The sequence below is a fragment of the Onychostruthus taczanowskii genome, unplaced genomic scaffold (assembly GCF_017590055.1).
Source record: "Onychostruthus taczanowskii isolate IOZ18803 unplaced genomic scaffold, ASM1759005v1 scaffold96, whole genome shotgun sequence".
Taxonomy (NCBI): Eukaryota; Metazoa; Chordata; class Aves; order Passeriformes; family Passeridae; genus Onychostruthus; species Onychostruthus taczanowskii.
In genome coordinates, this window is record NW_024507657.1 from 1,045,153 (window position 1) to 1,072,218 (window position 27,066).

A 27,066-nucleotide genomic window follows, 5' to 3' on the forward strand; every position below is an offset into this window, starting at 1 on the left:
ACAAAAAAGAGTTCAAATATTTGCTTTTGCTTTCCCAAACCTTCATAATTGGTGGGAAACATAACGAGAAAGCATTCAGCTTCCCAGGAGAGGTCAAATAACCCACACCTGCCAATTTTAAGTGACAACAGTGCTTTTCTCTGTACCAGCACAAATGTGGCTACTCCTACTCATGGTCATGCCCGTTCAGTCCATCACCTCCTGCTGTTGTGGTTTCTTGCATGTAGCATGAAAGGTGTGCTCCCTGTATAGATATTGTTCTGCAAACCAGGAAATCCGGTGTTAGGACTGCCCATGTAGGGTTCATTGTGCTGACCAAAAGCAGCTACCTTGACTGTTCCAATATTTTCAAAATGCACTGACATCTATACTTCGGGGCATTATTGCTGGCCCTGTCATACCTGGCAAGGACTCCTTACATCTGCCAGATGTGCAAATGTGTGCTGGCACCTGGTCTGGATCTCCTGCAGCACTGGGGCTGTGCACAGACCTGGGGCTGCTGGTCACCACCGTGCCACCAATGTGCTGCCACAGGATGGGGATGGCTGACATGCCAGCAGAGAGACGCTGGTGCTGAGCTAGAGGATTCATGTGCCAAATTCAGCACCATGCTCCTTAAAGCTGGGGCCTGCTAGCGGTAATTGCAAGGGCTGAGTGAGCTCTGTGAACTCCCAGCTAAATGTCTAGGATGGGGTAGTGCTTATCTGCTGGTACCCCTTTGACAGCCTCAGCAGTTAGCCCTGGATCTACCTAGTTTGGACACACAAAACTCTCCTTAGTCTTGAATTGTCCAGATGATGAATTCAGGAATCAGGCAGGTTTCTGCACTACAGCTACAGACCAGGGGAAGAAAGGAGGGCACTACTGTCACTGAGGTTCCCAGTGACATTTTTCATATACACTGAACGAAAAACAGAAGTTGGGAAGCAACTTGTTGCTTGTAATCCCTGCAATAGTCACAATTTATCCTAAAGACAGAACAACACATCCTCTGTCCAGATAAATATATTTTCTGATAAATGGTGCTTCTACTAGAAAATGTTCTTCCTACTGAAATTTTCTTTTCAGCTGTGTACTATTGAGGTACAAGATGCAACACAAAGGCACTTCTAAATATGCTGTGTAACAGTCGCTTTATTGCAAAATGAATATTGTAAGATAGAAAATTTGTTTCAAGTAGTTCAGCTCTTGAAAGAAATGCACAAGCCATGTTCCATTTGCAGAAGGGACAACATGAAATGCAAACTGAGGGCAAGACTGGCCATCTGATTGTGAGGTGCTCAACTTGTAAAATGGGAGTAAGAATTCATCAGTATTCATATTATCCTGAGCACTATTTCAGTTCAAGGAACCACTTCATTACTTCTATCTAGTACATTGTACACCTGTTAGGGGTTTTATTTACCTGAGGTTTCTATTAGTTAGGCTATAAAGGACAAGTATCTTGTAAACAGCAACGTTGAATTGTGGGTTTGAATGATGACAATATTCTGACCTTTCTCCTCAACTGGAAGTTAAAACCGATAGAGAAATGGCAGAGGTCTCGTAGCTTCAAAACTTTGGGAAATCAGTAATTTTTCAATCTAGAACTGTTTCAAAACAACTTGAATATAGAGAAGCTACTCTGACATAGAGGCATCTTTTGCTTTGAGCTTTTTATACCATTTGCTTATGTACTTTGGATATGCTCACTTCAAAGTCAGTCACTTATTCCTTATTATTTAATTTAACAATACTATGAATGAGGACAGAAATTATTTTCTTACACTCCAAGTAACTGCTGTGTAACTGCAGGGTTTATTTCACCTATTTCCACATCTCATCTTGTTTGATCATCTGTGCTAATCTTTTACATGTGGCACATTCAAAATATGATACAAATTCATATTATCAAATGGCAAGGCTGCAGGTGATAATAAAAAGTCAAAATGTTTCCATTAAAAGCAACAGCCTCAATCTCCCTTACACTTTCGGATTAAAGAGGCATTGCCTTTTGAAACATATGGCATCAGCTCTGAGAAAGTTCACTGTAATTTTCTAAAATGAAGAACAAAGGAAAAAAATTGACCGTTTCCTTGAATTGCTCATCACATTAAATTCTGTGCTTGGGCAAATGGAATTGGTTACTTTAATCAGCATTAAAGTATCATTTCCAAAACATTGAAGAGGTGCAGGAGAGGAGGTAATATTTAGGATGCTTTCACAGATCTTTGTTACAAAATATGAACATTGTGTGGCAAGCATAGTCACAATAAAAATTGTATCTCTTCCACTGTCTCACTAAAGGAGTTCCAAAAGTCCTAATGAGTTCCAAAAGTCCTAAATGAGTTCCAAAGTCTAATTTCTCCTCCCACTTTGCCTCTTCATTTGCAGAATTGTAATAACATTTCCATAATTCAGAGAAGTTCTGTAAAGATTACTTATTAAGATATTTGCTTAGGACTCAAAAAATATCAAGCACTATGTATTACAAATTATGTGCTAATTTCTCTTAAGCTGCAGTAAAGCCTGAGTCAAGTGATTTGCAGGAAATCCCCATTGTGAGCTTCTGTAGTTAATTTTGGATAAGGTTATCTACATAAGAGCTTTATGTAATAAAGAATCACTCATAGTTTAGCATATTTTTAAACTATTACTTGCTAGCTCTGCTAAATATGTCACAGATTATTAACTGCATGTCAAGTCACTATACTGCAAGTCCCTATATTTAGAAAAAAATTTAGAAGATCTATAAAAACTATCTATTACTACTTCTTGATTTCCATGCTTTGGTTGAGAAAACTTGTGCAGAACTCCCTGCAGTTAAGGGCCATGACAAAGAATCTGTTCAGAGACTGACTGAGGAAATGATCCTTCCCTGGAGTGCCAGCTCAGCAAACACTGAGCAGGTAACCATGTCCCTCCTCATTAAGACAAAATTTAAGCATGTGATTAACTTGCAGAATGTGCTTCATTGCCAAAAGCGAATGGGTAAATGCTGTCTTGGAAAAGGACTATAAACACATATAATTTGTTGTTATTCCTTAGACATGTTATTTGGATTCACCTCAATCAAACCGCACAAAGTTCTTTGTCTGTTACCTAGTTATGACTGGCTTCATGCCACTGGCCAGTCTAAGGTCCACCCCTCTGCATGAGGACATTACTGTACAATATATACAAAAGTATCTAAAAAGCATCCCCTTCCTTTCCAAGCCCTTGTGATACGTGCTTGATTAGGATTTATCCCCTAGTTTTTATTCAGTGATCTTGTGTAAATGCTTTTGTGCATGCTATCCAAAAGCACACATGCTGTCTTCAGAGAGATTTCTTATTTCATGGATATGGAATAAATACTCCATGACGTTTGTCTTGCAGCATGAAGCTCTTCCTTGGCCAAGCAGCTAGTTCTTAGGTACTTTGGGAAGAAGTCTGGGTATCGTATTTCCTAAAACTGTGGTTACGAAAAGATTCCCTGCAATGAAACAGATTAATAAATAGAGTTGGCAAATGAAAAACAATCAAAGAAATACCTGTCTTGTGAAAAGAATCTCAGCTGAAATATGCTATGTGTTGGCAGGTCAGAGTTGTCATTTCTTCTTCTCCCACCCCAAACTGGACACAATGGCTTTGTGAAAAAGCGTATAGTCATAATCAAAGAACATTAGACTCTTCTGTGTCAGTCACGTGACTAAAAAGCATTATGTTTTCTGTAATGAAAGGACTTCATGCTGCCTCACACCACACGGTGCCATACTTGTTCTATCTCCTTTCTGGCTTCAAAGGTTGAAAAATCACAAGATATTTCCAGTAAATTTGTTAGGGTGAGAGGGAAGTCTTATCTAACAATGCATTGAAATTACATAAATCCTCTGCCCCTGGAATGCAGAGCTTGAGAAACACAGCTAACACTACAATGATCTCCAGTGGAAGTCAGCAGATTTCTTTTATCAGAAATAGAGTTGGCAGTGTATATTCCAGCTTGGTTTTAGCTGCTGATAAAACTCCCTTTCTTCCTTGCAAAAAATGGCATATTTTTGTATAGCCATAACAAATAACCTGTCCAAACTATACCTTATGCTATGGACTTTCACTACAGGTTTGTACAGCTCTGGGATCTTCCGCTCAATCATGGGTCTAAGGTTCTCCTTCAGTTTTATGTAGTTTCTTTTGAGCTCCTGATGATATTCCCGCTGATCAGCAGTAATGAGGTGCTTGTTTTTCTCCACTGCTTCACCACACCTAGACAAAAGGAAAGAAAAAAATACATTATATATATAGTCTACTTCTGTTAAACTCCCTGATTATGTTTTAGGTAATTTAAATGGAAAAGAATCCAGTTCCTTTAGTCTAGGCATTCCTCTGGTCAAGACTAAAGTGATAATGAACTAAATAAGAAAGTTCTGTTTTTATCAAGTACATAAATTGAGGTGATATTTTTAAGAAATTAGGAAAGCATGAGTGAATTAATAAAAAGCAAATTTAATGACTGCAGAATACTGAGCTAGCTGCCTACTTACTGTATAAACAGATAAATTGGCAATAGCAATATTTAGAAGCTGTATTTTCTGCATAAGACTTGTTTTTATTTAACTCACATTTATCCTTCAGCAAGGAGGATAGTCTGACTAAGGAGATGAGTATCTTCATATGTGAATACTCTTGTTGAGATTTACAAACGTATCTAAAGCAAAGGACTTGTGTCTGCCACTACCACTGTGTCTGCTTGACAGATGTGGTTTTCTTATGAACAGCTTTCCAAGTAAGAATGTCATTTTATTAAAACTCAAATCAAGGTAATAGTCTGAAATGTTTGATTTCTATAAGATGTCAAAAGACAAAACAAATTGAAGATCTTAATTTATACATTATTAGAGTGTTAATATTTCTTCCCTTTGAGAGTGCAATGCCTACCTAAGCACTCATGTGAAGCAGAAATAACAAGTGTGGTTCAAGTGTTCAAAGTGTGAGATGCCAGGATTCACGATGCTAACTTGCATAGGTAATTACTCAGTTACATTATCGTTGCAGTATTGCTAATATTGAACGTATTGATGCAATTCAGCATTTCAATTTTGTTTTACTGACCTCATTATAAACTCTTTGAAGCACAACCTCAGCTTGTTGTGATGTCGATAAAGTTTGGGGTCTGCTGGAATTTCAGCCAGGAACACTTGCGCTACCTCTAGTGGTCCCTTATGGGAATAACACAGGAAAATATCAAACCCACCTGCTTAGACTGAAAACAGAACACACATTTGTTTAAAGCTGTTTGTCATTTCATGAGTGCAATTACAAGAGAAAATAAAACTATGCACAGTTACCATAACAGGATGGATTTTAGCTCCCTTTCCCCCATAATACTTCCTTTGGCGAGCAGAATTTTTGCCCATCATATCTTACCCTCTCCTGTTGTTATTCCTCCTCCAGTCCCACAACAAAGGGAACAAATTCTGCTCAGCAGAGAGGAGCTGAGACAGCTCTAGTAACAAACCTGGTTATATTAGAGAAACACAGCTCCTGTGTGTGTATTACAAGTCCTTCAGGCAATAAGTCCAGTGTTGAAAAAATCACTCTTTGCAAAGCTTGCAACAATACATTATTTCATAATAGATGCATTGGTTGAATACTGAGAGTATTTAGGCTTTCAGAAAAAAATCCCAAACTCTGTGAAATTGTGCATAACACCGAGTTTTTGCTCAGCCATGGCTTCAGCATACAATTTTAATTTTTTTTAATTCCATGGGCTTTTTTTAGTGTGTATGTTTATGTTGTACCTGTTGCATCTCAGCTTTACTTTGGGGCACTCAGGTCTTGACTTCATATATTGACTTAATTTCCGTGAAACTGAGTTTGTGGTAGTTCCACGGGAAAATTGTTATTCCCATTCCCCAAGGATAAATCTGGAATGAACAAAATGGCTGAGACAGCTAGCATGTTAGAAATGAAAAATCCTTGGATGCATTCACAAGGCCTATATGAGTTTTTGCACCGACAGCCAGAAGAGTGCTTCCCATGAACACTTTCACCTAAAGCATAGCTAATAAACAATATACAGTGACTAAATATCAAGGGATGAAGTTTAAATACACACAGTGATTAAATGTGTCTGACTAGATGTACTTCCTCCAGTGCAAGAAACAGGAGTGCAAAAAAGAATGCACAGTGAGAAAAGTACACTTCATCTGGCTTATTTGGATCCCTTACCTGATTTACAGTGGCTCCAACTGAGCCCTGCAAAACCATCTGGAGCATTTTGGCATCTGGTGGCTCTTGGTTGGTGGCTGCAGTTAGTTCCTGTGTTTTTTTACGCATATCTTCAATAGCAACTTCAATTGGTGTTAAAATAAACTAAGGGAGAGGGAAGAAAAGATGGTTCATTACCTGAATCATGCATGCAGCTGATCTATTCTAAATACAACAATATCACTATCATTCTCCTGTTTCAAAAGCAGTACTTGTGAAACCCAGGAACACTGTTCAATTTAACTTGGTAGATGGTCATCTTGGTAGATGGTGCAGCTGATCCAAAGCTCTTAGACAAGCTAAGACAAAGCTGATCCAAAGCTCTTATCATTTGCAGAAATTGGGTGTGAATCATACCTCCTGTTTGCATAAATTCATTCTTATTCTAAGTTACTTCATGCCTGAAATGGTGCTGTACTTTCTACAGTATAAAGCTTCCCTGTCTCTAAACCAGCTCTAAGCCCAGTCTAGTTCTCTGACTGTACTCCTATCCTACTTCTGCTTTATCAGCTAGAAGTATAGCTACAAATGGAGCTCCACATATCCTCCTACACAGCATTAGAGCTAGGAGTTCAAAAGAAGAATGTACATTGGCTATTGTCTTTTCTCCATAGTGTATCTCTATGCCTTGTCTGTCTCTTCTGTGATAGTCCTGTTTACAAGAGCAGTGTCAGAGAAATTCAGCATTCTTCTTTTTCTGCCAAGCATAAATTTAAGATTCTTCCCACCCAGAGACTCATTCAGCCCTCGAGAAATTAAATCTGTCTTCAAAACCCAATTACCTCTTCTCTTTGGATGACACTGATTCTAGTTTTGATGTAGGGGAAAGCATGCATTGTGGTTAGGATGGTGTTCCTCTTGTACTGCTCACTAAGCTCTCCTCTGGGACGCCCATCCATAGTGAAAGGCGTAGTGTACATAAACCGGCAGATGTTGAAGTTCTTTTCAAAGTAGGTAACTCTGTCCTTCATCTCATACTCATCAAAATAGGGCTCCACAAAAGTAATTTGTATGTATGCCTAAGAAAAGAGAGAAGAACAGGTACAGTACTTTACAACCCAAGGAATATAAAAGCAATGGTGCATGTGAGGTATCCCATAGTACACATTTCCTAAGGATGGTCTGGAAAAGCAAAGAGCTGAAAATCCTTCAGGTGTCATTTTCTTATTCAGAGCTAACAAAACTTGCATCTCGGAAGGCACAGCTTAACCCTGGGAATCAGAACCAGTGCAGGGACCAGAGATCAGAACTTTAAATTTCTATACTCTGTGACAAGCTACCACGCTAAGCCCGTCACAGAGGCTTTAATACCCCTGGGCACAGACATACCAAGTTGGGTGGTTTCTTTTAGTGCCTTAATGTTTGAGCATAAAAGTTGTAAAGGGACCTTCTCTTCCCATTTCTCTTGTGTGACAAAGCACTCAGCCCTTTGGGTAGTACTTTCCCTACCTTATTGGGATCCAGCTTTCTTTTGTCTACAGGAGCAGAGTCCTTAATCACTTCCACAGCATCCTCCCCGAAACACTGGCCATAAAATCCCTAGAAAGGAAACAGAGTTATCCCAAAATTTTAGCCCTTAATGCAATGCTAATGCAATTCTAGGAGAAAGAAGTGACAACCATGACAGTCAGTATACTGCTCCACAAGCCACAGCTGGCCAGGGTAAGGCATCTTCTGACAAAGATCACTCTGAGTTGCTCAGACAATCACAGAACTTGAGGTTACAGAACGGAACATAGCAATTCTATATGACAAGCTGAAAAGATACCAAAGCAAATATCTGGCATGCTCAAACTCACTCAACGTTTTACAGGCCTGCTTGTAAGAGACATAGCCTCAAAAGAATGGATCACTTAGATAATTATGCTTTAAAAAGAGATACTGTGGAAAGGATATGCACTAAGGAAATAATCTATGGTACAAATCAGTTTGTTACTGATTTTTTATATAGCAATGATAACATAAGGACTGTGTGGGTTAAGTGAAAAGTTCAATATACCATTTGAGATCCTGTTAACATAATGTTTTTCCTTACCTCTAATCTGTGAGAAATCTCAGGGAGTTTTGTAATTGCAGGCTCCTTATAAACAAATTCCTGTTCATCCAAGTCCCCAAATTTTGATCCATAGAAACCAACACGGAAGTAAGTTCCAAACATTCGTTTCTGACCCTAATTGATAAAAAAAGGGAGGAAATTTACAACTGCTTTATGTGGACATTGTAGCATTTGGAAGCCTTTTTTTTTCTCCCAGATGACGTAAAAGAGAATCCACTAGTCCTACATTTTCACCATTTCAAAGCCACTTCTATATATAATCAGTGCTGATGGATTACAAGCATATAACTAAGAGGACATTTGACTGCAATCTAATTTAAAATTTAAGCTGACCAAGAAGGAGGTTGCACAGAACAAAATACCTTATTAATTTTTAATTCCTTTGAATACATGTAATAAAATTAAAATTTTGCAAATTTGCAATGAAAATTTATATGAATTTGAAACTGACTAGGCTCAGCAATAAGGTTCTTCTGAAGAAAGAGAAGGGACAGTATGAGTGCTGAGAATTTAGATCGGTTTTCATACTTATGAAATATGTTTTATAAATATAAACACTTTTCTGTTTTATAATTGAAAACACTAGTGAATTGACAGTAAAGTTATTTTTGCTAAACAGCTGTGGCCAGGTGGACACAGACATGTTCAGTTAAAACCATTTATATTAATTTCTGCTTTTTTTGTATGGAGAGCCTTTTTACACTCTATGTAGACTATGTAGGTAGACCCAAGCAGATGGAAACTTTTATTTGAAAAAAGGAAATGGAATTATTTCAAATTCTGGTGGGTTGATCAGGGCAGGATGCCAGGTCCCATCAAAGCCACTGTATTATCCCTCCCTGCAACTGAACAGGAGAGAGATAGTGAACGGTTCATGAGTTGACATAAGGATAGGGGGTGATCACAAATTAGTTACCATCATGGGCAAAACACAGTTGACTTGGGAAAACTAATTGAATTTATTACTAATAAAACTTAGAACAGCATAACAAGAAGTAAAACAAATTTTCAAAACACCTTTCCCCCTTTCTCCTTAGGCTCTACATCTTCTCTCCCAGTGGCACAGGGAGATGGGAAATGGTGGGACGGTCAGTTTGTCACATGTTGTTTCTCCCACTGCTCAGGGAGAGGAGTCCTTCTCCTGCTCCAGCCTGTGGTTCCTCCCTGCTCTAGTGTGAGCTTCACATGGGGTCACAGCCTTCTTTCAGGCATCCACCTGCTCTGGCATGGGCTTCTACATGGGCTGCAGGTGGGTCTCTGCTCCCCTGTGGATCTCCATGGGCTGCAGGGCCACAGCTGTCTCACCCTGGTCTGCATCACAGGCTGCAGGGGAATCTCTCTCCGGCGCCTGTAGCACCTCTTGCCCCTCCTTCTCCACTGACCTTGGTGTCTGTAGAGCTGTTCCTCTCACATATTGTCCACTCCTGAGCACAATTACATCTGGCCAGTAACTTTTTTCCCTTTTAAAATATATTATCCCAGAGATGATGCCACTGTCACTGATGGGCTCAGCCTTGGCCAGCCTTGGCTTTGTTGGACATGGGTAAAGTTTCTAGCAGCTTCTCATTAACATCACTCTTTTAACCCTCCCCTTCCACTATCAAAACCTGGCTGTACAAACCCAATACACACATGAACAGTTTTATTTACAGCAGTCTCCAACAAATAGTGCAACCCAGTAATGTGTCTTGCTAGCAGTACCTTGCCTCGCCTCAAAAGTACCTTATTAATAATGCTGTCAAAGGCCTTCTGTAGCTTGCTGTGTGTCAAGGTAAGCTTCCTGAAGTCGCGATGTGCTTCCAGTATGGGGATGACAATTTTGTACACTTCATTCACAGTTTCATACAAACCTCCCTTTGAACAAAAAAAAAAAAAAAAAAAAAAAGAGGAATAAATGAAGTGAATCCTCATGCACTCTGAAAAGAAACTATATCTCCATCAATGGCTTGGCTGAAAAGGGGATTTATGGAACTCATCTGTTAATCTGCTATGTTGCTTCTTTTGGTGTTCTGAAAACTAGTAATAGTAAATAGGCCATTCTGGACAGCAAACAGTGAACTGGATGTAATTTGGATCTCTGATCTGTTTGGCTCTTGAGCCCAAATTCCTGTGTAAAGCCCTGGTTTCTGCCTCAGGGTTACAAGAACTAGAAATGCGGGCTAGCAGCAGGAAATGTTTGGTTCAGGGCAACCTGAACTTTTGTCTGGACAAAGGGACTGAAGTGATACCTTTAGAGATGCTAAATCACAAGTCCTTACATAGTAAGTGTAGATTTTGAGGCTCATGGTTGTATGCTTTGTAAAAGTACAGGAGTAACTCTGACATGCCTCCTAAAGATCTTTTTCTTAAATGTACTATCCCATGATAATACCAACTGAAAATCTTGGTTCCTGCCTGAGACACTTTCTGTTGATGTTGCCTGTGGTCTGCACAGTAGAGGTGGGTATGTGGCTGAGCTAGGCTGAAAAAGCCTAGGTTAATCTGACTGACTGAGGCAGTACTTGGACAGCCAAAATGTGTCCTTTTGTTATTTGTACTGTGGCAGGTCCGTGATGCCTAGTTTAGGAGTACTGCATTGTTTCCTCTTGTCCAGCAAAGGAAGCTGTGGATCTGGCTTAGGCAGCCCACTATCCATTCCCTCCTGGTGATTCTGGTCCTCACTCACCGTGCTGAAGAGCTCTGCAGCTTGTTCCAGCAGCCCTACCAGTCCACTTTCTGAGAAATACCTCCCAGAACATATGCCATCTTCATCTGGAGACAAAACATCATCTGAAACAGCAGATTCCTCCAGAACATTGGATGAAATGTTCTAAAATATATCAGAGCACACAAATAAAAAACCTAAATCAACAGTATATCAAAAAGATTGAGGAAAAAATTGTTTCAACATATTTACATGATGGGAAGAGGAATGCAACCAGGTGACACATAGTTAACATTATTTTTTAGAAGTGAAAGTAACATCATAAATCTCCATAGATGGCAGATCAGGAGTTTCTCTGTAAGAATAATGAATTTTCTTTCTAGCCTCAGGTTTAAAATGCAGACTCTTGTAGGTGTCAAACTAGCTCTTCTCTGATGGCTGGATTTCCATGGAGCTTGCAGTGACCTCAATCCCCAATACTACTAGAGAAACAAGTAATGTGCCCTTCCTAATGCTGGCACTTAGGAATGGGAAATTCCAAACAGCACTCCTGACCTTCTGCCATCTGCTTGAATAAATTGAACTTTAAGCTTTTTATTCACCTTTTCCAAGCACAGGAGAAGTAGGACACAGACAATATCACTCTAAAAACCACAATAATTGATTGCTTCTTCTTGGTTCATCCTCTGCCATACTACACTTCAAACCTGCAGGATTTACTCAGTTTCTTGTTAATGTTATGGATCTCACTGTGCATTTAAATAAAACTGAAGTCTTAAGTCTTCATCTTAAATAAAGATGAAGTCACTCTCTTGAGATTCTAGACCATGAAATAACATGTCTACAGTTCTTCTTTGAATATATGACACTGGGTGGCATCAACATAAAGAAATTTATAATATATAGAAATGTGTACAAAATAACAGCAAAACATGTGTACATATAGTATGGGACTGGCATAAGTAACTTTCAGCAGCAGCAGAAACGCTAAGCTTCGATTTTCTATTAATTAAAAGGAGTTAAATTAGTGTCATAGTGTCTCACTTCAGCAGAAACTGGCAATGACAATCTGTCTGAGTGCAGGATGGATGCCAGCTGGCTAGCTAGCTGAGTCCTTAAAGGCATCTTTATAAAATTGCAGAGACACTGAGGGCTGTTACTATTGATCAGATTTCAGATAAAGAATTGGCACCACACACCACTAGCAGCATGGGGCTTTCCCCCAGGGTTTTATGGATGTGTTTATTTCTCCATGGGTGAAAATTACTCCAGCCATGCTGCCATCACACTGCCTAGTCTGCACATCACATCAGCACCACTGGAAGGGTGAGCACAGCCTTAGAACAGCTTTCACAGGAGTTCAGAATACGTCTGAATTTTGGCCAGAGGAAGAACCACAGCACATTTAGCACACCTATGTCACTTTTTACTGACCAGTCTCATTGAAGAGAGTGACTTCAACCAGACTTAGGTTCACTGGCACATATCTGCAGAAACTCACAAGACATGCAGATTAATTTCAGGTTTTCCTTTTCTGTTACAGTAGCCATTAAGGACTGTTTTCATGTAACTCTGGTGGCTTTTAAATTTTTTTTTTCCTTTTGTAGCAGAGAAGAGAGTCTAGAGAAGCAGTTTAGATACTAAGGTAACAAGAAAGTCACAGACACCAATAATCTCCCCCTTTAAGCCTCTAATAACTAATGTCAGGAATGTATTTCCATGCACATTTCCATTATAGTCCATGCACTCTAGGAGGAGAGAACCTGCACGACATACTCCTGGGGCTTGCATGATCTTGTACAAAGTGGACATGCCTCACCCAACTGAAGCCTTGATCTACCTTTCCTATTGAAGAATTTTACATATCCCATGTATAACAAAGGCAATACATAAGTCACAATGTATTTTATCAGTAATTATATTGAATTTCACAAGCCTAGCTTTCATTAAGGAAAACAAGCACTTCTGTGAACTCAAAAACCTCCCTGATCCCCAGCCCTTATCACCATGTTAAATAAGGCCAGGGTAGCCTGCAACCTAGATGCCCAAACAGCCTAAACAAATTTGGCTGCTTGGGCTGTGTACCTCAGCAGGTAGAAACACACACTAAGTACTTGTCTGTGTTAATACAAAGTGGCTTTAAAGTCAGTCCCTATGCACTTCATACTCTCACAAATTCTGCTTTAGCACTTGTGAAGGGGATTTAGTGTAAACATGAATTAAGCTCAAATGGAATTCCACTGAAAGTGATCTCACTTTGATTTTGAGAGATAGTTTTGATTGCAGAGGGAAGCATTTCATCTGGTACAATGTAAGGAAAAGTATTACTCTACTGACAGTCAGTTTTCTGGATGCTAACAGACTCACTGCAGAAGATCAAAATCAGAACTGATTTGATCCTTTGCTGACTCATTTTACTTATCTGTGAAAAGGAGATAATATTTCTACTAATGAAGAATAATATTTTTATTCACATTATTGTCACCCTCAATTCCACATCTAAATGCATATCACCAGTATTAGTTGATCTCATATCTGAGCCAAATGAAGAAATGATCACAGAAAGAGGCAGTGAGTGAGACCTGTAACTCAAAACTGAGCCAGTCTCTTATGCAAAACAAAACAAAAAATGCTCTTTTAACAAAGCCATCTGAATAAGATCTCCACAGCTGCTAAAAAACATAAGCATGTTCGTAAAGAATGGGAAATCTTTTCTTGAAAGCCTATGTAAAAATGCAAAGGATTATTATAGTTAATTACTGTTATTGAGTAAACTGAAATTCAGAATTGTGCTGTCAGATAAAGAGTTAAGTAATTGGGTTCTTGTCATTAGGGCATTTTATTACCTCTCTCCTATGGGGCAACTGTGTCTTTGGAAAACATGTAATTACACAAGCATTTTGATTTACTGCTTTTAACCTCCTAAGTTTTTACTTGCCTACTGCCTTGCACAATAGACTTCAATTCTCTAACATAAATGAAAACATATCAATTTATAGCAACCTGCATAATCTGGGAGCAATGGAGGGAGGAACTGCATTAGAGCCAAGTGTGAACACTCAAGGCAGACTGGGAGCAGGATGACATTGGGGAGGGAATGCAGATTTCACTTACATCCAAACGATGATAGTGTCTAACAAGTAGAAAGAAAGAAGGGTAAATAGAAGTAATGCATGGAAGTTAGAAATTTGAAGATATACAAAACTGATAAGGGATGCAAAATGACAGAAGAATAAATCCATGGCCAGAAGTTTAGCCATTAAAAAGAGCTATCATATCTTGATTCTAAAGAAAATCAAGAATAAACACTTGTCTATAGCCTGATTTCTGAGGTGGTATTGAAAATACTAATGTCTAACAAACTAAATTCAATGCAAAATGCCAAGTGGCTCAATCATGTTCACATTTACTATTTTGAAGGGGAAAACCCCAGTGTGCTTTTATCAAGGGATGATGAATGCACCAAATATTAGTTAGGTATTTCAAACTCACTTTGACAATAAAATGGGGTCTGCAACAGATCAAAAAAGAAAACCTAAGCAAAGGAGTATTCAAGCAGTGAATCCTGAGCTGCCATTTGTTTTAGAAAACTGGGAAGTTCCAGAAGATGAAATGTGTTGGGGATCATCTACTTCTTGAAAATGTACAAGATGAGCAGATGGTGATAGGTTTATCAGACTGCACCAGGACAAAATGGTGGAAATACTGATACAAAATACTAAAGAAAACCTTAAAAGTATTGTACTTAGACTGAATCAACACAAGCCTTATACTTTCTAAAGAAAGGAATTACAGTCCAATAAAGGTAATAATGTTTAAACAGTGGATGTCTATATAACATCTAAGGTGATCCTACAAAATATTTCCACTAATTAGTTTAAATGATTTATAATTTACTTTAATCACTGCTGCCAACAATGCTGGTTTCAGGGAATAATGATATAAGAGAAATTATCAATTATCAATTTATGGCAATAAATTAAGAGTTTGGCCATTTTTATTTTTTAATAATGTGGAGAAAAGAATCACTAAAATAATTGAATTTGCATGTAAAGTTAGTTCAGGTAAGGGTATCTAAAACTGCATAATCTGATAAACTAAGTGGATATACATATATATATATATATATGCATTTTAAAGAGTTTAACCACAAAGACTTATGCTTTCATCTATGTGATGTAGAAAAGTAATGTGAAAAATTAAACCCAAGAAAACTGTCTGGAAAAGACCAGTTTATTACTGAGTAAAGAGCTCAACAATGCCAAAAGAACCAGTGAAGTCTTCAGAGAGATAACATGAGAGCTACAGCTCGTGCTGAAAAAACTTATGGGACATTTTAACTTGACTTGGATATACTGGATTGACTGCAGTGATTGTGTTATGCATCAGCCAGAAGGGTTTGGTTAGTAACTTGAGGGCAGTCAAAGGACTGGAGAACACGCCTGAAAGAGCTGAGCAGCTCCAATTACCTAGATTATGAGAAAGAAGTTTGAAACATGCACCTGTCACAGTTGATAAGTAGAAAAAAGCATGTAATAATAGAGGTGTTCTGCTTGGCAAGTGGGAGATTACAGTATCAAATTGCTGGAAATAGAAGCTGGAGACTGCCATTGTAACATCTGCCGCACACATGCACCTCTGCTTTGCTTAGCACAAGAACGAACACACACACCAGAGCTGCCTTTTGCCATCAAAGCCTTTTACCTGAAAACTGACACTGCCCACAGGGAGATAGGTGCGGTCCTCAAGCATGCTGAGGTACTCTGACACCAGCGCTGCAGCATGGACCAGGCACATGGCTGCTTCTGTGTAGCACTTCCTCTTGGTGTGCTTCTCTGCCATGTTCTGCAGCCAAGTCAGCCTCAGGTCCGGAGATGTCTGGTACCCTTTTGCAATTCTGAAAACACAGGCCAGAAAGCAGCTGTGAATGACCACTTCTCAAATAACAAAAATACCCTTATAATTCTTCTCCTGGGTTGAATAGAAGAAGACATCTCTGTCTTTGTTCTGTATGATGTTAAACAGAATTTTGTTTTGTTATTCTGTATGTTCGTTAAACAGAAAGGAAAATAAATGGTTAGGCAGTGCTGGGCAGGAGATAGAGGGGCTGTGAGGAAAGTAAAACTGCTGCATCCAGGACTCTTCAGTGTTCCTGACTCTTATCCTTGCCCAAATCTATGTCCACCTCCCAGAGGCTGCACTGCAATGTGCTCACTACTGCAGCCCGGGCGCCCAGCTAAAGACCAGCTCTGCTAAAAAGGAAATGAGCACAAACAGAACAGATAGAGAGTTTGTCACAGCTATGTCCCTAAAATGCATAGTTCAGCTCACCTCACTGCAGAATTTTCTCAGTAGCAATTCTAAATGGACTCACCTGTACATGAGGTCCATCAGCATCTCTGGATCTTCCTGAAATTCTCTCATTTTCACCGTATCTGACAGGATACCATTCAGATTACACAGTAGCTCCTCTACCTGAAGCAATGCAAAGATCAATGTGCCATTCTCAGGTGTTTATTTTTTCCTTCTGGAAAAACAACAGTATCTGGACCAGATGATGTTACTCTCCTTAAGCCTCTTTTACCCAAGGAAATGTCAGGATGTTTTCTTCAGCTCTAAGTAATTCAGCAAAGGCTGCTCACATAGCAAATCTTACACACACACACACATTTTAATTAATCAAAACTAACTGAAATCCTTTGATCTATTTATTTCTGAACGAAAAAAGTAAGATGTGTTAATGGAGTTCAGATTTAGTTGATCTTACATCTGAAACTAGATGTTTTCTTAAGTGTTCAGCACAACCTGAGTTAATCTAAGAATTTTAACAAAGTGTTTGACAGTTGTCTGACATGTTTTTCATTATTGCTGCTGACACCTTACAAGTTTGCAAAGAGAGAGAAGTTTCCCAGGTGATACTTGTCTGAAAGCATAATGAATCAAATTCCATTTTGGGAAACTCTTAGAGGGCATGGTTCCTGCTGGTGTCTAGGAGAAAGCTGTACTCAAAGCCAAGAGATGATTCTCCTGTAATGCGATTTCAGGGGACATTCTTTAGAGTTTATTTTATGGAATAATATCCATTTCTTCTCCCCTTATTGTTGTGCTAGACATAAACTCATGCAATAATCTCTTCATCCTTATTTTCATTGCTTTGAAGGACCAGGATCTAGAACTTGCTTCAAGCATGGTCCTACGTGAAATCTCCTGATAAAAGCCACAGATGCCATAAGACATTTAACCTGAATGGGAAATGGCGTTGCCTGCATATCTGTATCTTCCTCTGCATAGGCCAGGATGGTTCGCAAGGATCGTCGAAGGAATTCCTCATTAAACTCAGGTGATTTTCCAACCAGAGAAGCTAGCGACATGGTCACCTGCATCTTCACTCTTGAAAAATTCTTCCAGAAGAAAAAAACAAAAGCATGAAAGAATGATGGCTGCACTGCAGTTCACACATCTACCTCCTCTATGTAAAAACACACTTTCTCCTGTTCTGAATGAGTGCAGTAGACTCACTGCTCACATAACTGGCCTCTGGTGCATCAAGCTAATCATGTTTGACCCACTTAAGCCAAAGATCCCTAATTCTGACATGTCTCTACTTTGGTGCTAGAATGTTCCTTGAAATATGCATGTTTCCTTGAGACAGGAGAAAGCCAGAAGTACCCCTTTCCCATTTGCACAGGCCAGTGGGTGTGTGGATCAGACCACACAGAGGAACAGATGAGGAAGAATGACTGGAAAAACATTCTGGAAACAAATCTGGGAGGCAAAACGCCTCTGGGAGCTTCAATTGGTGGTGCATTGGTGATGCATTACACCCTGATGATTATGGTGTGCCTGCAGTATATTTTCCTTCTGCAGAGCTTACACTTTTTACATATCCAAGGCTTTAAAATAATAACTAGTGAAGAAAATTCTGTGCAAGATCAGATGCTATCCAAAATGCTAATGCATATGCTTTTGTGCTAGAACATTATTAATATACATATATAATGTACGTTTTTTGCTCCACATGTGTGGTAAAAATCAGAGCTTAGTCCTAAGACCAAGGAGTTGGAAAAGAATTCCTATTAATACAAGTATACAGGAGTATACAGAGGTTGCAATTGCATTAGAATAGAACTAGACTTAGGTCGTTCTGACACAGGAATGAAAGGAAAAAGACAATGTGAAGGGTATTGCTTATGCATTGAATAGTCTTTGCTGCCAGGGGCCTAATGCTGCTCTGTTTGAAGCTGCATTTACAGATATTGCAGGACAATATTGAGTCATGTTTTCTGAATCAAAGCAATGAACAATAATTAAAGCTACTTTCCCCATGCACTTCTAGCACTTCTCTTGGATCAAATGTGTGAAACAGCAGACCGGGTGACTGCACATGCATTCCACTTGCTATTGCAACTTCAATCTTTGTTTCAATTGATCACAAAAAAAAAAAAAGGCGGCACAAAATACACTGCTGCCCTCAAAATCTTACACTGGTAGAGCTGAAGCTGTATCTCATGAGGAGATAAAGAGTGGCACAGGCTTGAGTCCGTGTGATATCTATGCTGCTGCTGCAGTGATGGAGAACTCTTTGACACAGGTCAGCACACTGTTCAACCTCCTCTTCAAACAGCAAATCTCCAAACTAAGGGAAAGGGAAGAAAACATTTGTTACTCTTATTTCTAGCCATTAAAACATCATTATCTTAGTGCACAAAAGTCACAGGATTCACAAAAAGTGCAAAGTTTTCAAAAACTACATTTTATACTTCTTTTTATTCAGACTTCTGATTCCTGTGTTGCTCTAGATTCTATTTTTAAGATTTTCTACAAGAAGAAAAGGTTTGAAAAGAAGGATTTGTGTTTTGGAAAAAAGAGAAAGAGACAGAATAAACTCAGAGTAAGATGGCTCTAGGAGTTTTTGAAAACATCAAATATTGCAAAATTCTTAGAAGCATGGAGATTTGCTATTTTCAGAATACATAATGATCGATGAAGCATGCAAATGTTTTCTTAAGTATATGAAGCAATTTTTAGCTCTTTGCACCAACGCCCTACCCTTCCCCAGGCCTCCAATATGTTTTTCCTCCTATGGTGTGCGACAAAACTTCCACTGCCAAGCTTTCATGCCAGACCCTCCCTTACAGTGTCTCCACAATGACACAGCAATGCTTCCAATTTACAGACCAATATCCCAGTTCTCAGCCTTTCTTCAGTCCATTATCTCACTGTTTTGTATTACAAAAGTATAAATATAAATATAGTGTATCTCACTAATTTATATTACAAGCCTGCTGGCAGAGGGTTTTATCACTTTTACTTGTAAAATAACATCTATATGTCTACAGTGTAATAGAAATAATTGGACTGATTGCTTCATGAAATACAGAACAGAGTCAGCTTAACTATAAGATCTATAAGAATAACAATTGCTTCACAAAATTCATTACTGTAATTGGAAGCTAGCTTTTAAAGATAAAGTAAAATGAAAACATAATTATTAGTTTCATAACTATTCCAGTATCTACCTTGTAATTAGGCTTTGGCAGCCTATCTGCATTTAAGAGCAGACAGGCATTAACTGGACAGGAGTATCCTGTTTCTTATTTGTATTTTAGAATAGTTAAGGGAAAATAAACATTTAATGCATCCTTAGTGGAGCTGCTTTTCTTTGTAGGAGAATGAATCTTAAAAAGGTTTTAGAGTCCTTATGAAACACCCAACCCCTTATGACCTGTATTATAGAAAAAAAGACTTTGGGTCAATTTCTGTACTCATATATATTTTGAAGTTTGTGAAGTTTTAATTGTTTTGTTAGGGTTTTTTATTTATTTATTTTTTTTATTGTTCCTGTTTTTTCTGATCTGGAGTTTTTTTATTGGTGATACAGAAGTGGAAAAGAGGTGAGGATTTGGCTTAATTTTCAGGAAAAACAAAGATGTAAACTGTCAGTGTCTTAGAATCCACTTAGAATTTTGAAACCCATCCTAGAAATAGAAACCTAGAATGATGCCCTCAATGTCTCATGAGTTTTGATTTCCCTGCTGCCCATCTGACTGGAAACTAGCCTTGCTGATGTAACAACTTGAATTCGATTTTACGGAATTCTTGTGCAGTTCTTGGCATTAAGATTCGTAATTTTAACCAGAATGTGTTTGAAATAAAGCGTGTGGAATTGCTTACCTTTTTATTGGTAAATCTTATATGTTTAAGAGTAGACTACTAAACCCATAAGATTATTCAGATTTAATTATTCCATCTTGTGTGGTCAGTGAAATAACCTTATAACAGATGCAGAAGTCCTGTAACAACCCTATAGATAGTAATTTGTATTTACATATGCAAAATATATTTAATAAATGTCAAAGAAGAGTGGTAAGTGAATGGACACAGCTCTGCTCTACAAATGCTGTTCTATTAATTTGATTGGAAGCATGAAAACAAAAGTATATCAAGAGCATACCTTGGCAATCAGTGCTCTGAGTGTGGCAAAGCAATGAGTCAGGTAAGTTGTGCTCTGATCATAGCCAAGAGAATTTACCAGGACCTTCAAAACTCCTCCCAAGAGATTATCTCTGCATTCTGCTGCAAAGCTCGCCTACACAGGAAAGAGAAAAACAACAGCTGTATGAGGTAATTCAGCAATGAACTGGCACACAGGACCTGAAGTTCTGCTCTCCAGCCCATGAGACATCCAGGAGTTCAGAATTTGCAGTTTCTTCATTTTTAACATCTGCTTTGGAGAAATTTCAAAGCACTTTTGTAATGAAGACAAGAAGATAGAGGGGGAAATGTCCCAAATGTTTTCCAAGTTTCAAAGACTCTCCAATGCATTTTTAAGCTCAGTGAGCTCCTGCAGTGATTTTTGAAGCTCTGTTTCTGTTCTTTCCAATCCTTCATGTATACTTTGGGTTAGGAACAGAGTCTGTGGTGGGCAAGCACTATCCTATCCCTTGCATCCTTGATATCTTGAACATGTCCACTAAACAGACGTGCTGGTATGTTCTGATCAAACTCACAACCAAAACAGTGGGGAGACTAGGTGCTATGACTGGTGTCATGTAAAAATAGTGTCCAGTACAACAAAAGTCTAGCAGATAAATGCTTTTCTCTTAACAGGTCTTCAAGCATGAAGTTTTCTCCTCCCTACCTATGAATTTTTTTCTATTCAAGACTATACAAGTTTACAGATCTCAAAATATTTTGCACTGTCTAAGAAACAGTAACAATTAATCTTGCTTCCACTGGCTTCTGAGGGAGCAGGGATTGGTACTAGCCACTGCTACTATTTTTCACCTGAATGATGTTCTCTTGCATATCAAGAATGATCAGGTTTGCTTCAGTTGCCAGGTTTCCGCTGATCAGAGCTTCTTGGTCTAGCTCAGCTTTTGTCCTGCAAAGGGAATTCTAATTAAAGCAAGCAGACTGTATCCCAAGAGTTAGATGACCTGCTGTTTAAAGAAAGCCAGAATACAAATGCATACCATTCTGAATGATCCCATAAGAACAGACAATGACAATAGTGCTCAGAAATGTTTCTTAAAAACTGTGGAGTGAAATTAGGAAAGCTGCTATCATAGAAGAGCAGTCACAAAAGGGACTTCTTAAATCTAGGACTCTAGACAGTTTAGATAAATGCTTTTGTTCCTTAATAGTCATCTGCATAATGACTACTTAATATCATGTTCAGTTGTTCAGTAAACTATGCTGTAATTTCTGAATGCATTGCCTGTAGCAGGACACAAAACTCCAAAATGGAGTAATAGATAACTGATCTAACAATTCCATTAAAAAAAAAGCAAAAACAGTAGACTAGACCAAAGTGGAAATTGCTTCAGTGCCATAGAAGGAAGCATTGTTTAAGGTAGGCAATTTCAAATGTTGATTCCTGAGTCTAATGACAAGAAAAGACAGCAGGTCCATACAGCAGTGTCCCAGGACATTTAAGACAGAACTGAAATACTGAGGAAAGACAGGAGATGGTGGTAATGCAACACATATGCCTTCTTAGCTGAGACTTAGGAACAAGGTCTGGAACACAGTTCCTCTGCAGCTGAGAAAGCATAGGAGCCGCTACTAACAAAACTGCATTTTCACACATCCAGACAGAAACGCAAAGAGGCATTTTTATTTTTCCTCAGCTGCTCAGAAAAGTGCTGTTGCCTGGCTAGAGGCTTCTCTCTAGAGCTTGAGATTAAACATCCTGGGACTTCGGCCAGAGTTCCTAAGGCACATTTCTGTGGCTGGAGCAACACCCTTAACAATCACACTTCTGAGTGACTTCAAAATGTGTAGCTGCTCTGCTACATTCATTTACCCAAAAATAAAACCACAGGAGCAAAGAGCCATCCTTTAGTGCACAAACAGATAATTCAGAGGAGGGCTAAGAAAGGAAATTAGGGAAGTCATATGATTAATAACTACAATGACTCAAAGCAACAAAAAAAAGTGACTGCCAAAAATTTAGTGCTATAAGGACAGAAATCCCTTATTATATCCCTTATAAGAGTAAGAACTGAACAAATTTAGTGAACTTTACAGGTGTTTGGACTATTTCCAACAACCACTGAGCTTTCATCCATATGCTGAAGAGATCTTCTTTGGCACGACGCAAATCTTATAACTACTGCTCCAATCCCAAAGCATTATCTTCCCTGACTCCTGCTAACACATCTTCTCAATATTAATATAGCATGTCAAACCCAGCTTAGCTGATTTAATGTGGCAAAACATATACCACAGTATTGTATGTACTGAGGAGCCAGGAGCAACACCAAAATAAATGTAGCAAGCCTCCATATAGGACTCTTCCACTAACTCATGTTTGACACACTGTTAATAAGAAGGAAAAAATGTGTGGATAGCAACTTAAAATTCTCCTTCTCTCCATTCTTGTGACCTCTTTGTTGTGTCATGGTAACAGTTGAATATTTCTGCTACAGAGACATTTTGTTTTATTTTTGTTTTATTTCTTTCTCTTTGACAAAAGAGGGAAAGAAATGAAACTACTGATTTTGTAATAAAACTTCCTAGGAGCAAGAACAAAACATAAAAACCCCAAGCAGCTTGGTTCTAATAAAAGCACTATGCATTAATTAAACTACTTACTTATCTTGTCTCTCATTTGCCTGCCGCCACTGTGTCTGCTCCTTTCTCCAGCGCAAATTTTCATTTACCCCTGCTGATCTGTCATTCCCTAGGAGTGCAACATATGTCAGAGAGATTGAAACAAAAGGGGACACCTAAAGTCTAACAGCTCGCCAAAAGAAGGAGATATATTTCTGTAGCAGTCTGTCAGAACTAAAACCTTTCAATTTACAGGTTCAGGGCTCTAGTAAAAAGACTCATCACTCTTTTTACTTAGGATTTTTAGAGCATTAACTTGCTTAATATCTACAAAAACTTACAAAAACCAACCCACAGATTTTCCATTTATTAAATGAAGCAACCTTTTTTGCTATGAAAAATTCATTTGACACTATTTCTTGGCTCTTGATTAGACACTAACATAACTTTTTAGAACATCTTGAAACTTTTTCTTGACTTCATATGCTTCAAATGAAAGGAACTCAGTTCTAGCTACACCTTGGACATTTGAAACCTAATGATATTTTCATCATGCAAAACCAAGAATGGTCTGCAAAGGAATGGACTGTGGGTGAAAAGGGGGTGACATGAACAAGGATGAAAATGAACAGTGTGCACAAACCCAACAAACTAATTTATGTTTACAGACACTTGAGTTCCTCTCGAAAGGCATGGGGGGCAATGGTAGGAAATACCAGCTGGTATTCTGCAGCGCTTCATCATTTCTCCTCTGGCTCCTTCTCCTCTCAGTAAAGCCTCTTCTAATCTAGCTTTCACATCGCGTGACTTCTGGAGTGCTTGGGTGCTAACTTTATCTGAGCTTTGCTTGCCCTGGAAGTAAAGTTAAAGCAATCATCACCAATGCCTCCATTTTTGATCATAAGAACAAATTACATCTCCAGAATGAGATACAACAGGAGAGACCGGTAGAGGGGGCAGAAAGCAGTGAGTATGACTGATTAATACATAAAGTCTAATAAATGTTGCAAATGAGTAAAGAGGTACAATATGTACTGCTAATAGAAACAAAGATGTAGTTCAGCGCTACAGAGAAAGAAACTAAAGTTCAGAGAGAAGGTTATTTGGTCCATTTCAGACAGACCCTCTCAGAGAGAAGAGTGCTGACATCAAGACCCTGTTCATAACTAGAGTCATCCTTAGTGTCCTTTCTAGTACTTAATGTCGGTATAATTCCCACCAAAAATAGCCCTCAAATACCCAAGTAAAAGAAAATAATTAAACTACTTGGGACACCTTCATAGGACTTCCTCAAAAGTTTCGGCATCATTTTCCTTGAAGGCTACTGTCAGTTATTTTATCTGAAGTAATAAGTCCAGGTTAGATAAGCTAATTTAACCATTGTCAATAACAGGTTTCCCCTGGACAGCTGGAATTTAAGGAAAAAAATCCAAAAAATCCAAACCAGGACAACAAAACTATGCCTTGTTTCACTTACCTTATACTCAAAGCATGAAACACAAATGAAGAGGAGGTCTAAAATTCTGTTCAGCTGCATGGATGGAAGGTCTGCAATCCATTTCTGTATTAGGTTCTGATCAGCATTTTTCATAATCCAGAGGAAACAGATCAAAAGGTTGCGAGTAGTATCAGGACCTAATGTGGCACTCTGTCTGTAGGGCTAGGACCACATAAAGTAAATGTCAGTTGAAAGAAGAAAAAGGAGAGGAAAGTCATTTGGGTGAACTAATCTTATTTAGATTTAATTGGAATCAAATCTCAGGGCTGGACTTCAGTAAATTTGACCTCTTCCAGGGGATAGTTATTGTAATTTTGACTGTATGTGTAATTAGTGAAAGGACCAGTTGAATGCAAGTGAAAGACAGAGAGAAGGTCCAGTTTGCTACATGCTTGTATAATAATTTTCTTATAAAAATGTAGGAAAAACATTCTGTAACAATTTGCTTCCACCCTGCCATGCAGTTACGTCAGCCAAATTGCATAATAGTTTAAAAAAACCCCAAAAAACATAAGAGGAAAGACCATACATAGAGAAAAAGGAACATCTGAATCTTATATCCATGGATTCAGGTAAGACTGGAACTGTGGGGCTGCCATAGTGGCATTTGCTGATCTGGAAATGAGTCTAGATTTGGTTTGGAAATGCAAATAGGCATGTGGGAGAAAAAAGTGAACAATGTATGGTAAAATAGCAATTAAATATCTAGGAGAGAATAGAAGAAGATGACAGAAGGACTATGAGGGATCTGTCAGGGCTGGACAAAACAAAAATGCAGTTTCTCATGACTGTAGCTGTTAGTGGCAAGAAAGGATAAAAGGAGAAAAAAAGGAAGATGAAAACAGATAGAAGAAAGAGATTGGCAAAGCAGTGAACATACCAGAGACACCAGAGGTATTCCAGAATTCCTGATGTTGAATTGACTCCCTGCAATGGCAAGGGCCACGTTTTGGTTGATTGCACCTGAAGACTCTTGTTCTTCTTCTGGGTTTCCTGTGCGTCCCTTTCCACTGCGGGTATCTGAAACTAAGTTTGAAATATTCCATTGGAACTTCAGGGGCAATCCAGTTGCTTCTGCTCACATGTCAGAGTTTTCCACTGATCTGTAACTAAGCAAAACAACTGGCACTTCCATCCCTGAGACTATTTGTCTGGCTGATGTACCAAGCAGTGGAAGAGGCACAGCATTAGCAAGAGGAATTGCAGCCATCTGCAAAGACTGCTAAATTATTCAAGCACATGAAATACATAAAATGTGGTAGCAAACATGAGATTATCTCTGAAGTTCAAAGCCAAGCTAGTACTTTGTAAGACTTGGAACCATCCAGTTCTAGTTAATTTCAGTCAAGAGGATAAGTATAGAAACTAGACATGTATTTGGAAATATTCAACAATGTAAGTCTGCTAAGAGCTGACAGTTCCAGTATTGCCTGCTGACTTAAAGAAAAATTTTATTTGAGGCACCTAACTGCTTCTATTCCCTGCTGGTTCCTGACATCACTTTCAGTGAATGAAGTTATTTATACTAATGTTTTGTAAAAATCTTGTCTGATTCTGAGCATCCATTTTGTGTTTTGCAAGTTCTGTTTTTCAGAGAAGCTGAGTGATCAGCTGGACCCCATGTGTTCAGAATGTGATCATAGCCTCTTGTGACAGATACCCAAAGGAAGACACCCTAAAACATAGGCACATTGATACACCTGAGCTTCTTCACAATAAGTTTTTTCATCTATGGTATAAGGATAATACTTAGATGAAAAGAATGGTGTGAGATCTAATTAGCCTATTAATTTATTCATTTGTTTATATTTATACATTATATGTATGAATGTGTAGTAAACTTACCCAATTGAAAGTGATAAATTACACTTCCTTACTAGTAAGTTTTTTGTTAAGACATTGAAATATGAAATATTTTCACAACCAGTGACTAAAATATACTCTTCAAAATATATACCTCTAATTAATTAATTTTGATATCATGTTAATAGCAGCAAAAATGCAACAGAAAAGAGAATACAATCTAATGTCTATAATTGTGGTGTAACATGATGTCAGTATCACTGTCAATATTTTCACTACTGTTATGTGTATGTAGAGCTAACTATTTCTTGCAGACCTTGCAGGTGTTATTTGGTAGGCCAGAAAATTTACACTAAGAGATATGCAGGAGCACTTAGAGATATATCTCTGGTCTGTCACTTTCTGATGAAGCAAGGACACTGAATTTTTTCCTGTCTGTAAAAATCCAGTTTACTTCTAAGTAAAGAAATATTCTATCTTACTAGACAAATCTCTTATGTTTGATAAATTATTAAGCAAAGTCTCCCTTAGGAGTTGAAAAATTCAAAGGCAAAAAGGTCTTACTTGTAAAATCATGGAGTTGCGGTAGTGAATCCAAAATGATACCAACCAAAGGGAGGTAAAGAGCTGCAATTTTAATCTTCACCTCCTTTTTCGAGCAACGTGGGTCTAGGTCATGGGAACTCAGCAGGCTAAGGATAGCACTGACAGCTTTTCTTTGCACCTTGCTAATCCTGTTAACACAGAAACCATCCATGAGTTCCATTCATGGATCATGCACAA

At 38.4% G+C, this 27,066-nt stretch overlaps 1 protein-coding gene across 1 annotated transcript in view; it reads right to left on the bottom strand.

The window, feature by feature from the left end:
- Positions 1-1,134: 1,134 nt before the first annotated feature.
- DOCK8 (dedicator of cytokinesis 8) overlaps positions 1,135-27,066 on the bottom strand; it is an 89,619-nt gene continuing 63,687 nt past the window's right edge. The window contains exons 29-48 of the mRNA XM_041426946.1: positions 26,848-27,017; positions 25,361-25,506; positions 24,460-24,642; positions 23,699-23,834; positions 23,025-23,112; positions 21,213-21,309; positions 20,380-20,514; positions 18,409-18,561; positions 17,168-17,326; positions 16,300-16,400; positions 15,630-15,822; positions 10,947-11,090; positions 10,004-10,135; positions 8,261-8,395; positions 7,675-7,764; positions 7,008-7,244; positions 6,187-6,330; positions 5,068-5,174; positions 4,054-4,221; positions 1,135-3,454 (exon numbers count right to left, since the gene is read on the bottom strand). Of these exons, the coding sequence (XP_041282880.1) occupies positions 3,391-3,454; positions 4,054-4,221; positions 5,068-5,174; positions 6,187-6,330; positions 7,008-7,244; positions 7,675-7,764; positions 8,261-8,395; positions 10,004-10,135; positions 10,947-11,090; positions 15,630-15,822; positions 16,300-16,400; positions 17,168-17,326; positions 18,409-18,561; positions 20,380-20,514; positions 21,213-21,309; positions 23,025-23,112; positions 23,699-23,834; positions 24,460-24,642; positions 25,361-25,506; positions 26,848-27,017 (2,782 nt within the window). The 3' untranslated portion in view covers positions 1,135-3,390. The remainder of the gene's footprint in view (positions 3,455-4,053; positions 4,222-5,067; positions 5,175-6,186; positions 6,331-7,007; positions 7,245-7,674; positions 7,765-8,260; positions 8,396-10,003; positions 10,136-10,946; positions 11,091-15,629; positions 15,823-16,299; positions 16,401-17,167; positions 17,327-18,408; positions 18,562-20,379; positions 20,515-21,212; positions 21,310-23,024; positions 23,113-23,698; positions 23,835-24,459; positions 24,643-25,360; positions 25,507-26,847; positions 27,018-27,066) is intronic.